The following is a 15,021-nucleotide window of genomic DNA, read 5'->3' as shown; positions in this document are numbered from 1 at the left end:
CCCCCTGTTCTTGGGGGGATCTTCACCTCCTCTCTGCCCTAAGACCAGCCCTTTTTCAGACCTGTAAACCATCCACCCTACAACATGCTGCCCCATGAGCATTGCCTCCAGGTCCAGGCCGAACAGCACCGTGGAGCAAAGAGGGACCTGCTTGGCCCTGCCACTGTCCCTGTCCAGCAGGAACCTCTCCTTCATCAACACGCTGCCTGTCCCAGCTGGAAAAGGCCAGAGGTCCTTTAAAAAAACAAAAACATCACAGAAAACATTGAAAACATTTTTTTTGTCTAGATCATTGATAGGTCCAAAAATCTAGTTTTGAAGGTGGATTTCCAGGAAGTTGAATCCTGATGAATCAGCAAGGGGGAAGGAAAATGGGGGAACAACGGGTATTTCTGGGCCGAGTCCCACCTTCACCCTCATGGCACAGGATGGCGGGTCCCTGGGGTGCGGGTATTGTCCTGCCTGGGATGGAGCCCAGCCAGAACAGGGCTCCCTGGGTGGTTCCTCTCCAGGCAGACAGCGTGTTTGCAGCCAGAAGCTGTCTGGAGGCTGTGTGATGCAAGTTGGTGGCTCTCTCCCTCTTCCTACCTGCAAAAAAATCATCATAACATCATTAGAAGTGGTGAATAATTCATGACGGATAACTCAGCCCTCCCATCAGCAGAGCACCTGGGAGCAGAAAACACTTTTCTTTGATTTGTTCCTTATTCCAACGTCCTTGCTCCGTGACTTTGACTAGAAATCGAAGGCGTTTTGCTCCGATGTGGTTGACTTCAGCTGCCACTTGCTCGTTTCTGTGCAGTGACTGAGTAACAGCTGCTTTCAATTCCCACTGCTTGATTCAAATGCTCGTAAAAAGCAACATAAGCTGTTTATAGATGCAAGATTAGATTTTAGCTTCTGTCTGTGGTATTTCTACAGCTTCCATTAGGGAGAATCTGGGCAGCTCACATCTTTAATGTACTGTTTGAGTTTTAACCTGCAAAAGGACCATGGTGCAGGGTGAGAAAGGACGTTGCTTGCTGCACACTCACTCCAGGGTCACGTTTGCCCTTGCTACCAGCGTGGCATTGACTCCTGCAGAGGAACGTGCTCTTGCAGAGAGGAACCAAGCAGAGGAGAGGCGGAGGACCTGCCCAAACTTGCAGAGGAAATCCACAGCAGAGACTGGGGGCCCTAGTAGCTGTGATATTCCTGCCCTGGCAAGCCATGAGGCTGTACTCCCACTCCTATATGCAGGGTACAGCATTGTATTTGAGCCTCCAGCTTCTGTGCAGACAGGAATGACACTGTAAATTAAAACCAAAGAGACTCCTGCAAAGAGGCAGACAGAAAGAGAGCAATGGAAAATGACAGAGAGAACTAGAGAAAAATGTGAGGGCTGTGAAATCCAGCCTTTGAAGCACCCTCAGGGTAACAGCCAGCCACGGTTCACTTTGGAGACCTGTTCTGTCTCTAGGATAAAGCAGAGCTGATTTGTAGAAAGGTTGCAATGATGCACTTGAACAGGCACAGTATATACATCTCTACAGCTATATATTCCTATATGTGCCTCCATGCCCTGCCTCCTCTGGAATAGCTGAGGATCCCAAGGAGCAAGCAGTTTTAGTCCCACGAACATTTATAAAAAGCATCTATGGACACCAGTGAGTGACCCCATGCACAGACCTGCACTTCAGGATCGCAGGAGTCTCTATAAATTGAGATGTCCCAAGACAATAGTCAACACTGTCCTTTTATAGTTCAGATGCTTTACTTGAAGTCCAGGGGACTCTGAGGAGAGGTAAAAATAACCCCCACTCTGAGGAGAGCCCTATGGCTGTATCTCCTCGGGCTGTGATAAGACAGATTCATACCAAAGATGGTCTGGATGTCAGGAGGGTTAGTGCTGTGAAATGGAAGAGGCAGACAGAGCCAGCTTTCATCCTGAGGAGTTATCAGCAGCACATGGCAGGGCAGCGAGATTGGGATGAAGATGATGAGTACGGACGGTGCTGCTTGAAAGGCTCCCTCGGATCCCCAGACCCACGTACGCACACATCACCATCACCATCGTCAGCGTGTGAGGCCAAAGGCCTTTAGGGAAGGCAGACACTGCACTGCATCATGTTGTTCGCACCGTTCGTGTTCAGCAGAGTGACTCAGGTCAACCTGACAGCGAGCCAGGTATCCGTCCCAGGGGGAAAGCACTGCTCTGTGACCCATTTTGTTATTTGTCTCAGGTCAAGGACTGAAGAAAGCTTTGCCTTTCCATGCCAACCTGCTCACACCCTGAAAGCAAACACCTGCAGATTTACGGCAATGATAACAAACTTGTAAAAACGCTTTTCAGAAATGCAAAGATGTGTAAAGAGAGAGGGGAAGCCGGCAGGCCAAGCCCTCCTGCTCTGCACGCCACTTTTCAACGTAAGCCCCACGCACGCAGCTTTTATTCCCACGTAAAGATGCAGGCCGCCCCTCCCAGACGTGCTCTGCAGCGCTCAGCACCACATCAGGCAGTGCCAGGATCCGTCCTTCGGGCAGTTGAGGGTGAAAGGCACTGGAATGATACTGGATAGAGGAGTGTGCGTGCATGTGTCGCGGGGGGGGTGTGTGTGTTATGTGTTACAGGAAGCCCGCAGAGGGGTTCGGAGAAGGCACGCCTCTGCTACTTGGAAGTTGCTACTGATAGGTCAGTATATTTAATAAATATAAGTACAGTTGTGCATCTTTATTTCATCCTTTTGGGAAAGGGCGGTCTCTGCGCCAGAACATAAGGCACCTTCTGACAGACGTTGTAATTGTTAAATTACCCCCTTGCCCCAGTACCTCAACCTGCCCATTTTACTCCCGGCTATCTTGGCTGTACCCACCCAGCAGCACACGACCCCTGGGGGCTGGGGACAGGGCCGGGGCCGTGCTGACCCCCTACACCGGGAGCAGGGACGGGGGAACCACCAGCCGAAGCCCAGCACCGGGGCCGGGCTGGCTGCGGGCCCAGCAGGCCTGCGGTTACGGCGGGAGGGAAACCGCCGGCCAGCGCCGCGAGCGATGCGGGGGCTCCCACCAGGCCCCCTCAGCACCCCGAACACCCCAGAGTCCCCTTGTTTGGTCCGAAGCTCCGGTTTCTCCCTCGCAAGGGCGCGCTGAGAGGTTCACCTCACCCCCTCACACCGGCCGCCCGCGCTGAGGGCCCGAGGCGGCCGCCGCCTCTCCCGCTGTGAGGGGCAGAACTGCGCGGCCCCGTATTCCCTCCGCTCCGCCGGCTGCCGTGCCGGTGCTCACGGGCACCGAGGCGAGGCCGCGGCGGCGGCAGAGCCGAGGGGGCCGCGGCCCTTCCGCGTCCCGGCCCGCGCCCTCCCGCCCCGCTCGGGCATCTCCGGCGCCGCTCGGGCGGCTCCGGCAGCCGAGGCGCTTCCGCCCGGCCGGGGCGGGGGGGCTCTCCCAGCTGTTTTCCGTCGGCGCTCGGCTCTTTCCGCCCGGGCCTTCGGGTATTTCCGGCAGGCGCTTCGGGTGTTTCCGCCGCCAGCTTCGGGCGGACTCGGCGCTCGGCCGGCCTCGTTCCTTCCCTCCCCGCCGCCTGCCCCGGTAACGGTCGCTGGGAGTTTAAATGAGCACGGGCCGGGCTGCGCCGCGCCGCCGCCGGGACACGCGCTGAGGCGGGGCTGGGGCTGCCCCGCTCCGGGCTCGGCGAGGAGGAGAAGGAGGAGGCGGAGACCGGAGAGAGCAGGATGACGGTGCTGCAGGAACCCGTCCAGGTACCGACCCCTGGGCGGCTCGGGCTCGCCGCCGCGCTCAGGCCCCAAGGCCCGGCCCGGCCTGGCCTGGCGGGGGGAGCCGGACCCGCCGCGCTGCCCGCTGCCCGGGGGAGGCCTCCCCGCCGCCGGGCCCTCTCCTGTGGCGGGGGGCCCCGCTCGGCTCGGGCCGCTCCCGGGGGGTGGGTGGGGGGCGGCAGCGGGCCCCGGGCGCCCCCCTTCGCCGGTGGGAACGGGCCCGGCCCGAGGGGCGCTCCGGCCGCTTTCCGCCGCCAGCCCGGGCTCCTCCGCCTGGGAGCCTGTGAGGCTGCTGGGCTTCGTCACTCCTTCGGGTGTCCTTTCTCCACCCCCTGCGCCTCTGAGACGAGCTGCCCTCGCCCTTTTGCCCCTTCGGGGCCCCCGGCCGGGGGCTACCGGCCTCCCCGCAGGAGGTGTTGGTCTCCCGCCGCACAGCAGCCGAGTCGGCTTCCAGAAAAGGCCCTTTCGGCTCCCTCCGTAGATCCCCTGGGAGACCTGTTGATACCTCTCTCCATCTCGCTTACCTTTCTGCATTGCCTGCTATTTCATTTTTAAATGCTCGCAGCATGCTCGGTTCTGTACGTGTCGTGCAAATGAAGGACGTTCCTTCTTCCCAAGGAGGTAGTAGCTTCGCATTGGTGGGAGACCTAGAAGAGAAAACAATGTAAATCTCGTTTTTCTACCATATTTTAGACTCACTGCAGTTACCCTGATGGGCTTCCTGCTCATGTTCTCAGTCTTCCCATCCAAAACGCATGATTCACAGAACTGAGTTGCAGCTTCTTTCCACCTTTGCTGTATGGCTGTTACTCTTCTGTAATCTTCACTAATCAGTCTTCTTATTCGTGGGTTTGTTTTTTTTTTTTTTTAATTTAACGTGGTGGTGTTTTTTTCTAGTTATGCTAGGAACCTCTTGCTCTAAGTGTCATGATTGTGTTCTGTAATGAACATAGTGAAAATTCTTGCTTTTGGCTCTCCCTTACCTCTTAATGAAAAGGTAGGAGGGGAAAAAAAAAATACTTCTGTGGAAGATTTGACCCTATCTATGCAAGATGGTGACAGTGATGGCAGTCTTGTAGATCAGGGGTTTCCATCCTTGAGCCACTGTTCTGTTCCTCCACTCTGAGAGCAAGAGTCAATGTGGTGCTGGAAATGCTTTTGGCCACCCCATCCCTCTTCTGCAGTGGTCGTACTTATGCCATTGCTGGTACCCTTGTAGCTGGACCTGTGTTTTGCACCAATTGGGTATTCTAGGAAAACATGGGATTACAATAGAAAAGGAAGCAAGAATGCATTGCAGAGTGAATGACAGGAAACTATTTTTAATGTTTCCGGTACTGTGCTAATTAGACTAACCAAGTGGAAAATATTTGCTATTCTGAGAGTTCCCTGATAGAAATGTGCAGTCTTGTTTCCATTTTTCAGAAAGGTGAAGATCTCTCTAATATCATTCTCCATTCTTAAGCTCTTATCAGCTTGGATGTTTTGATGAGACTTTGCTACGTTGAATATATCTCTTTGGATTTTGCCCACTTTCAAATGCCAGATAATTCCTTTATTGGTGGTTCTACTGCTGTTAGCTTTGCTGCTATTCCTTCCTTACGGCAACACTGGTAAATTTAGGATTTGTTATTTTTGTGGCCTTGATCATATTGTTGCTTTTAATGGTAAGGAAGCCACCGGTGCACCATCCAAAACGAGGTCGGCGTTGGAGTTCTGCCTGGATCTGCTGTTGTAGCTGTAGTCCTTTCTGTGCCATGCAGTGAGCAGTGCTGTAGGGATTGGGCTGCTGTACTACAGGACCTTTCCAAACCAGCTCACGCTTGTTTTCTCACTAGTGTAATGTGTCCAGTGCGTGGTCTCCATTTTGGAGTGCACATCTGGGTGAAGTTGATTGCATTTCTGAATTCCCATTTTAGCTGGAGTTTGCTTAGTATTAGCTCTGTTTTTGTGATAACTTTTTTTAACAATATGACTGGAAAAGTGGATACTACTTCTCATTTTTGTTATTGCAGAGATTTTTCTTGTCTATTTGTCTGTTCTCTCCCAGACTTTCAGATGTCTACAGAGCTTAGCATTCCCGGAAAAACTGTCATCTTTACAGCTGTGATATGCAAAGCATGATAGATAAATAATGGAATCTGTGTGTATGTTGCCTTATAAGTGTTGGCTTTTAATTACATGAAGTTAATGTCCCCAAAGGCATCCTGTTCACTGGCTAGGTTTTTTACGAACATTTTTTTAATCCCTTAAAATGAACAAAAGTGCCAGAGTTTACATAGACAGCAGACCTCTACTGTGCTTCCTGATGTGGTCAGTTTAGAACTCTTCAGGTCAAACATAAAGTCTTGTTTTTCAGAAATGTTTGGAAAGCATCCAGTCTGTTTCTCAGCACATCTTGGAAACAAAATTTAATATTTTGCTTAGAATTTAGCTGTTCAAGGTGATAATCTGCTACGACCCACTTGAATAGTACTTGAACTCCAAGGCTATTGTTATGGCTGAAAACATGCAGTACCAATGTCTGCTTATTGAACGGGCAGAGTTTGCGTAACTAGTAAATGCAGCACAGCTTATCACAGAAAACTCTTCTCCCCTCTGCAACCCTGAAGAAGTCTTAAGTTGTGATAGAAACTGCTTAGCATGTCAATGGGCTGTAAAGCTTTGGAAATAATTTCCAAGGCTATATAACTGTGAGAAAAGGATGCCTATCTTTTAAGAGCTCTTTGGCTTGAATATGAAGTGACACTTGGACAATGCACAGGATTTTCTGGATAGAAGATGGTCTTGTCTGAATCTGCTTTTATTTTCTTGCTCTCCTGTCTGAGGATGCTTTGCTGCACAGCTGTGGCTGGTATGGTAGTTTGGGAATTCCCTGTTGACCTTGGATTTGCAAATTAATACATATTTAAAATTATTGATTAGGACTTGGAGGTTTATCTGGTCTGCAAGCATGCTTAAATAAACTTTGAAACACTTCAAGCTTCCCTCCTGTCCGTGTTTGTAGCCCCGAGAACAGACATTGCAACCAAATATCTCAACTGCTTTGCACACTTGAGGCAGCAGCTTCTTTGGGCTTCTGCTGACAGGTTCCATGTGAAATTTTGTAACTACCATAGGGGCGCAACTAAGACTGTATTTGGATTGTATTTGTGGTTGTACAATGGTGTCCTGCTCTGAAGTTTTCTGGGACCAAACAGTTTGTGTTGGATAGATGCCCCCAGAGTTTTTTGCTTTGGACCATTCTTCTAGTGTGGTTTAGCATTTGTCATGTGCTGTGCTAATGCTGTGTAGATGCATTGAACTGCTGCTAGAACAAACTAAATTACTACTCTGTAAAGAGATTCATGTTCCTGTCCAAAATTTGCTTCCTGAAAGGTGTGCAAGAAATCATCTTTTTTAGGGAGTTTGAGACACAGGCGTAGTTTAGACATATGTTCTCATAGGAAATGTTACTGCACAGGGGTGGCTGGTTCCCTGCTGCCTTTCTTTCCTCTTCCTGCTCTTTTAGGAAAGTGTGTGCAAGGATCCAGCCTTCAGCATTTGTCTGTTGAAGGCATGAATCCAGCTTGCACCTTTCGGGTTACAAAATTATAATTATTACATAACAGGGATACTACCAGCTGACTTCTTGCTTTCACTGGGACTCTGCTCAGCAGCAATTGTTGTTTGAGCCAGTACGTAGAGTAACTTTTAAAACGTGGCTGTGACATAGCCAAAAATCACTTGTGTCCCCTCTTAGCCTTTCACAAGACTGTTTCTGGCAACTTGCTCCTGTTTGAGAAGTCAAACACATTGATATCGCCACCCCCATACCTTTGTTTTGTAGGCACGCTGAGTTACATACCTGTCAAACAGTATTTTTCACCTGAAGGCTGCACAACTTGGATTGATTTATCTAAATGTCTCTTGTGACTTGGTAAAGGAAGAGCTGCTTCTGGGAGCAAGAGAAAAAGGAGACTTTGGGTATAGTCTGAAAGATTTTAATACCCTCCTCCTGTCTCGTAGTTTTTGTACTATGCTGTCTGTGGTGCACAGAAAAGTGTACAGTCCTGGAGCTTTTCAAGGTAAAAGTGAGTAATCACTTCAGGCAGACACTGGCTGAGGTTATCTGTAGTGTGAAATGCAGCCAGAGAGAAATAAGTTGTTCCTACTCTAATAATCAGACTAAGAGAAATAATTTTTAAATACTTTCACATGAGCTTAAAAGTACCTATTGACTTTTAAAGTATTTTGTTGGGACCTACTGATAGAAGAAAAATAGTATCTCTGTAGAGATTTTGTGTATAATATTCAATATAGTAATTGGAAACTCTGGTGTGTACTGTTCATAAAGACTGTGTAGGCTTCCTGTGAAGAGAACTCGCACATTTTTCACACCCTGAGTTTGTCAAGTTTGTGTTGGAAGAAGTAGCATATGGTACATGTAACTTCATGTGATGTTTGAATTTTTTTTTTTTAGATTAAATTGGCGCTTGCCTTTCCTGCTGGGAATAGCATTACAGGGCGCTATTTCTTTAGCTCTGGAAGATGTCTTTTAGTTCTGGAGAAGCTAATTCTGTTTGTCTTCGGTTGCTGATGAATACTGGAGAAATACTAGATTGCAGCGCCTTGAGTTCATAAGTTCAGATCTTGTTTGGATCAGTAATAACAAAACTACTGCAAAATGGCTGTTTGCTGCTTATGGGAAACTGCTTTGGAACTTGAGCAAGACTGCCAGATGGGAAGGAACTGCAGCCCTGATACCAGCCCCACTAACCTCCAAACACAAACCCTGACAAGCGTGCACAACACCACTTGTGATAAGTGGGGAGGAAAGGCTGAGGAGATCTTAAAAAGTAATTATTTTTTCCCATCCCACCCCTCTTTTTCAGATAACAGAAGGCTTTTAATCTGATCTGAAGAAAATTGGCTGAGTAGTGTTTGTGGTGAAACCTGCGTACCAGCCCTATTTTTTTGCTGGACAGCTCTTGCTTGTAGCTCAGCTACTGGCGACAGCAGCGCAAGTAATTAAGACAGCTACTTTAATGGTGTACACGGTTTGTACACCTCTGTCGGTTTGATTTGCGTTTCACTGGAGTAGTGCCATCTTTCAAGTCTCTGCACGAATATTGACAGTCCCAAGCTCTTGACCTTGGTGTTGAGGAAAAAAAGAAGACGGTACCCTTAAGCATGTGGCTGGTTTTGACCAAGTACGGGTATATGAGCGAAATGCAGAAGTAGGTTGCCTTCAGATGTGTCTGTCTGTATCAATTTTTCCATCTCATTTGCATTGCTTTCATTCTTGTGTGATACCTTGCAATCCTAATTAGTGGCAGTAAAGAGGTGACTGATGAGCAAAGGCCCAAACAAAACACCGCAGCAAAAAGCAGTGGATCACATTCATCTTGGTTCTTAGGGGAACACTGATATCCCTTCAAGGAAAATGCTGTGTACCAAACATACTTAATCAACAGCAGTCTTGTACTGACAACCTCAGACACTGATGTGATTTCTAGTCCTGTTAGTTTTTGGTTTGGCATGTCTCAAAAGGAGCTAGTTTCAATGGCTTTATCCGTAATGCCATTAAAGTGGGTTGGGCATTCCAGCTTTTTCCCACCTCCCCTGCCCCTCCTTGGGCAGAGCTAAGAGCAAAATGGAATACTCTGGTAACCAGTTGGGGGGTGGGTTTTATTTTTACCTTTACTTAATGTGTTACTGTTTGGTGGTAGTTCGCAATAATTCATGCTCAGTTGTGCACCGGGCTAAAACTTGGTAACCAGTGGAAGTACTCGCTGTCATTTCAGTGTGTGGTGGCTGAGGTTTGTAGATGGTTGCGTGTGGTAACTAGTGAGCAACACCCTTAGATTAGTTCATGACTTCAGTGCTAAGTTTGTTGAGATTTTTTAGGTCTCCTTAGTAATAGTTGAAACAACTAAAACTTTGCCTGCATGTTTATCTTTCTCTACTTATGACTCCAGTAAAACAAAATTGAACTTTCCCTTTTGACAGTAAGAGCTAATGAGTTTTGCATTTTTAAAGCGTCTCTCTAAATTTAGATTATTTTCTTGTCTTGCAGGCTGCTATATGGCAAGCACTTAACCACTATGCTTACCGCGATGCGGTGTTCCTTGCTGAAAGGCTATATGCAGAAGGTATGTATTTTACAAATAAAGTTGATGCTTATTTTAATTTAGGATTTTTGAGCTTCTGGTCCTGCTTTGTTTTACTCCTGTTGTTATGCTAATGAAGTTTTAACTTTCTGCTTGGGGAAAGCAGAAAAATGCCTTGCAATTAGGTTGGAACATCAAATCAGGTAATAGCAGCAATATTATTTTACAGTAAAACCTCCTTTAAAAACTTTAAACTCAAAGTAGTGTGTTTAAGTACAGTGTTTACAGTGATCTGTGGTATGGTGTCAAATGGAGAGTTTTCTTAATAACCTTAAGCATTGCGTTGTCTTCCAAGGGCACTTGAGTAGAGATGCAGTACACAAATTCTACAAACTGTCTTGATTGGGAAAACTGTCTTTGCTAGTAATGCTGGTCAGATATGTTGATTGGTGTGTTAGCTGAAAGAGATAATCTTGTGATGATGAAAGAAAAGGACAGTGAAATCGAGACAATGAGAATCAGAACATATGGAATGGGTATCTCCTGTTGAATTCCTGTTGTTACTTCATTGTAATGCTGTGAGATCTCAGATGTCTTAGACACTGAGCAGGCAGCAGTAACACAGATCTGTACTTTTTCTGGGTCCTTCAAAGAGTATTTTTTTCATGTGTTCTAGTCCCTCTTCTTCCTTAACCTTTCCTCCATGACCTCAGATAAGCTTTTTGTTCTTCTCTACTTCTTTCTCCTTGATACCAGTGTTCAGCCTTTCTGTATTTTGAAAGGTATTGTCCCCTAATCACTAAAATGAAAAAAAAAAAACAAAACAAAACAAAACAACCCAACCCTCAAGCTAAAGTGTAACCATAATATAAATTCTCATGCTAAACAACTTGAGTTTATAATGTGAATTAAACTGTATAACCTGTTTCACACTCCATGTTTTGCAATGAAACGTTTTTCTTTTAGTGTCTCGCCTGACACAATGCACTTAACAATGGAAGCACAAACCTCATTTTTGAGAAATAATTACTTTTTTTCCCTCATGTCAAGGTTACCTGTGAAACCTAGGGTCTTCCATCTGGTGTTTAAATGAGAAGTATTATGTAGAATATTATGGAACCTTACAATCTAGGTGTGCTGAAAGGAAATGGTGTTTGGGATGACATACCTCCCCTGAACGTGGCACACTGTGAGATGCAGGGGAAATGGTAGACTGAAGGTAATTGCCAAGGGTGTAGAAATGAAGAGATTCTGCTTTTTGCAGCAGCCAAGAGAAAAATATGACTTGATACTGATGCTGTCTTTGCAGAATAATACTCTGCAAGAGTACTTCAAACAGCTTTTTTTTTCGGTGACCAACAGTGCTGAGAGAGAACAGCATGCATGCTGTCACTTGGTTCAAGCAATTAACTGCTAACAAAACATCTGGCTTCTGGTTAAAATAAGTAGTTACACTGTGGAGTAGAAGCTGCTGAACTTGAATACAGTGACTCTGTATTGGCAGTGGTGATTTTACCCTGAGAAGACCTTCTTTTAAGTCCACCTGCACTTACTGTCCTTGCGGGGACATCTGTGGCTTGGTAGTTTCCCGGAACTCTCAAAGTGTGTTAAATTAGTGGATAAAAGAATTGATTTAACTTTAATTTTCAAAAGATCTTCTGGTGGTTTTAGGCTAAGGCTAATAGTGTCCTCTCTTTGTGTCTTCGGTTTCCATTGTCACTGTCTGGGTGATGACACAAACTTAAAATAGTCAGTTTTCAGTGTAGCAAAGGATTTGAGCAGGTTGCCCAAAGAGGTTTTTGTACAATGCTCATATTGATTTTTCTGAAGAGATCCATGTAGGTAGGTGAACAAACAGCAAAATTGTTTCCTTTAATGCTGAATTCCATTCACGTGGTAGTGTGTTATGAAGTGTATAAAGTAATGTGGGTTTCTTAATTGTTTGGAGATTTAAGTTGCTTGCCTTTATAGACAGTCTTTCTTTGATTTAAAATTGCATAAGGGTGATTTGAGTGTAACTTTTGGGGAAGTACAAAGAATAGAGTAAGACATGCTGGCTGTATGTAATCTGTGAGTGTATCTAGATATCTCCCTCTTTGTTTAAAATCCCCAAAACAGTTAAAATCAAGTCATACAGGTATTTCACACAGTCATAGCTTAATGCTCAGATTAACACCCCAGCATGCTAATGCTCACCATTCCCTCACAAATGTGCATTCTTTGGCGTTAAAGTTTCAGCTGATAACTTTACAGTAAGGTTTTAAAGTTACTTCAGGAGTTAGCTCTCTGTTCTTGATGCTGTAATCACAAGTAAAATCAGCAAGTCTGACCTCAGTCTTAACTCTGGAGGCCAAGTCAAGCTCTTCAAATAGAACATTTTTGGTATGGTACAGAATTCATCTCTGCAGTGGAAGAAGTGTTGAAGCAGACATCAAATATAAATACTTCCAGTGTCTTCCATTGAGAAATATTTCTGTCTTGATTAATCTTGTTCTGTGTTTAGATAAAGGTGATTTTTCCTGAAGCTTGACTACTGCATTCAGAATTTAGAAACTTGTGAGGGCTGAGCTTGGGAAGAAGATTTTTAGAACTTGTCCCTATTGCTCCTTTCTAACATAAAATAAACAAAACATATGAATGGTGATGTTAAGCCGTGTTCCCAGTGAAATAAGGAGTGTAGGCAGCAAAAAGGACAAGACTTAATGTTGGGGCAAAGGTGACTGGTAATTGACCAACTTTAATAATCATTAAAATCAGAAAATCTGCTCCAATAAGTCACGTGAGGACACAGCACCAAGTGCTTTAGAAAAATAACAGACGTAAAATTGCAAACAGGAAAAGATCACTTGAAATTAGGATTATAACTGTTAATTAAGCTACTTAGGCTGAAATAGATCTTCCTTCTGAAAGTTCTTGTACTTCCTAAGAGCCAATTGTTGTGCCAGTTTTAATGCACTGCTTAGCTAGTGCAGAGTGTTACTAGCAGGTGTGATAATACTCTGAGCCAAGTCTTGGTGTGGCCAAGAGTTGTAAAGTAGCTCTGTTTTACTAGGAATGACTGCTTCACTTGACTTGCTGTTACTTTAACAGCAAGCTGGCTAATCACTCCTTTTAGATTGGATAGCCAGAAGGATCAAAGTTCTTTTAGAACAGTAGGTGTTAAGAGTTGGTCTGACTATGCAAGAGAATGGCATACGGAAGTTTGTTATATTCTGACAAATAATGTGCTTCACTGAGTAATGAATTTCTCTAATATCAATACTCAGGTTTTCTTGTATATTGTTCCTAGCTGGCTTTTACTTCCTGTCCCCAAATTCCTTGTAATAAAATGATAAACAACCAACTGATGACTTTTTCATTTTTTTAGTACATTCAGAAGAAGCACTCTTTTTACTGGCAACGTGTTACTACCGCTCAGGAAAGGCCTATAAAGCATACAGGCTCCTAAAGGGACACAGCTGTACTACCCCACAATGTAAATACCTGCTTGCAAAATGTTGTGTCGACCTCAGCAAGTAAGTAAATCCTTTATGTTCTGTCCAGGGTTACAAATGCATATTTTTGTTTGGATTCCTCTTTGGAAGCTGTCATATTGCATAAACTAGTCATTCATCGGTCCTTCAGCTCTAAAGATTATCAGAAACTCAATTCATTTTGCTTTCAGATATATTGCAGACACCTCTAAAAGGTATTGAATAACTTAAAAAGGAGTTGTCAAGCTGTGTAGAGGGAGAAAACGTTAATTGCTAGGATGACTCAAGGAGACCACTCTGAGAAGTGTTTATTTTGGCTTTGTGTTTCTCTGGTACTTTTATTTCATTAAGTGTTCCCAGTATGAACTTAATGGGTAAGCCACTTCCCTTGAACAGTAAGCTTGCTCCTCTTGCCCAGTTACTGCTGATGGATGGGTGAGAGAAAAGATGTCAGACAGAAATTTGTTTTTAAAAACCCACCTTGAATTCACATCCAAGAATGTATTCAACCTCAAAATGAACCTTGACATAGTGTCAGAGTATCTTGCTGGTTTTCTGGAGTCTTAAAATTATATAATGAAATTGCTCAAGCTACAGCCCTTAATGCCCTGAGAACTTGTTAATGAGGGTATTTCACTTCTATGTAGACACTTCAGCTCAAAAGTAGGAAACAATATCTGGCTGAGGTGCAGAATGCAGAGGATGAGGCACCAAGAAAGGGAAAAATTTTTTCTCAAAAAATTTTAAGTACTGCAGGGGGTTCTTTAGAGAAGCTTAATTGTCTTCTACAAAACAGCTTGTGGTTATGTATTGTGGCTTTTTTGCCTTGTTTTTTTTTGAGTGGCTCTCTTTCACTGACCCAAAAAAAGTGTAATTTCTTTAGAATAGGTAACGTGATGTTTGGAGTTTTATACAGTATGATGTGATTATTTTGCAGGATTCATGATCCTGCTCACAACACATAACCAAAATGCAGGCCTCTCCAGAGGCAGCAGGGGAAGCTCCTTAGTCTTTGATACTCTCTCTAGTAGGTGAGCCCTTTAACATCTTTAGAGTAGCGAGGATGTCTTGCCTTGTTGTGTTTCTTCTGACACTCTCTTAACACTTTTGGTGCTATTGGGATACAGGTTTCTTTGCATCTTCTGTTGAAAGGGAAATCATGTTAATGCTCTACTTGGAAAGGTCCCAGTGGAATAAATTTGAAGCTGTTGAATCCCTCCCTTGATTCTATGAAGTCTGGTGTGTGCATATAGTACACCAGCTTCTGAACTGATTTCAGTTAGATAGGTGGGATTTTTTTAAACGCATTCTTTAGAATTTGTTAAATTGAACTGTCATTGTTATTACAGTTATGAGCTCATTTATGCAGATGTACCTTATTTTCTTGTGGGAATGGTCTATACTGATAGAAGCATCTACCTACAAGTATAATTTCAAGTGGAGGCAAGAAGAGATGATTTGTTTGTGCAGGTGTGGGTCTCAAATGCCAGAAGAATCCCTCCCATTCCCAGAACTTATATAAAGTCATTTTTAAGCCTAATAGTGAGTGGTGATTCCATGTGTGGGGTACTGCTCAGTGCAAGTGTAGTAGATGGAAGCTGAGCCTTTGTTCTCCTTTTGAGCCCCTTTTGCAGGAAAGCAAGGCATTAAAGCCTAAGTCTGTGCCATATCCCAATATCAGATCTTAACTGAGTGCATGGAGCC

The 15,021-nt window shown here is 44.9% G+C and overlaps 1 protein-coding gene across 9 annotated transcripts in view; it reads left to right on the top strand.

The window, feature by feature from the left end:
* Positions 1 to 3,512: 3,512 nt before the first annotated feature.
* CDC27 (cell division cycle 27) overlaps positions 3,513 to 15,021 on the top strand; it is a 34,283-nt gene continuing 22,774 nt past the window's right edge. For all 9 annotated transcript variants that reach the window (XM_074926800.1, XM_074926805.1, XM_074926808.1 and 6 more), the window contains exons 1-3: positions 3,513 to 3,737; positions 9,811 to 9,886; positions 13,212 to 13,359. In XM_074926800.1, coding sequence (XP_074782901.1) covers positions 3,711 to 3,737; positions 9,811 to 9,886; positions 13,212 to 13,359 — 251 coding nt within the window. In that variant the 5' untranslated portion in view covers positions 3,513 to 3,710. The remainder of the gene's footprint in view (positions 3,738 to 9,810; positions 9,887 to 13,211; positions 13,360 to 15,021) is intronic.

Source organism: Athene noctua, chromosome 25, assembly GCF_965140245.1.
Source record: "Athene noctua chromosome 25, bAthNoc1.hap1.1, whole genome shotgun sequence".
In the NCBI taxonomy this organism is placed as follows: Eukaryota; Metazoa; Chordata; class Aves; order Strigiformes; family Strigidae; genus Athene; species Athene noctua.
The sequence above is the reverse complement of the archived record's forward strand: the minus strand, read 5'-3'. Positions and strand labels throughout refer to the sequence as shown.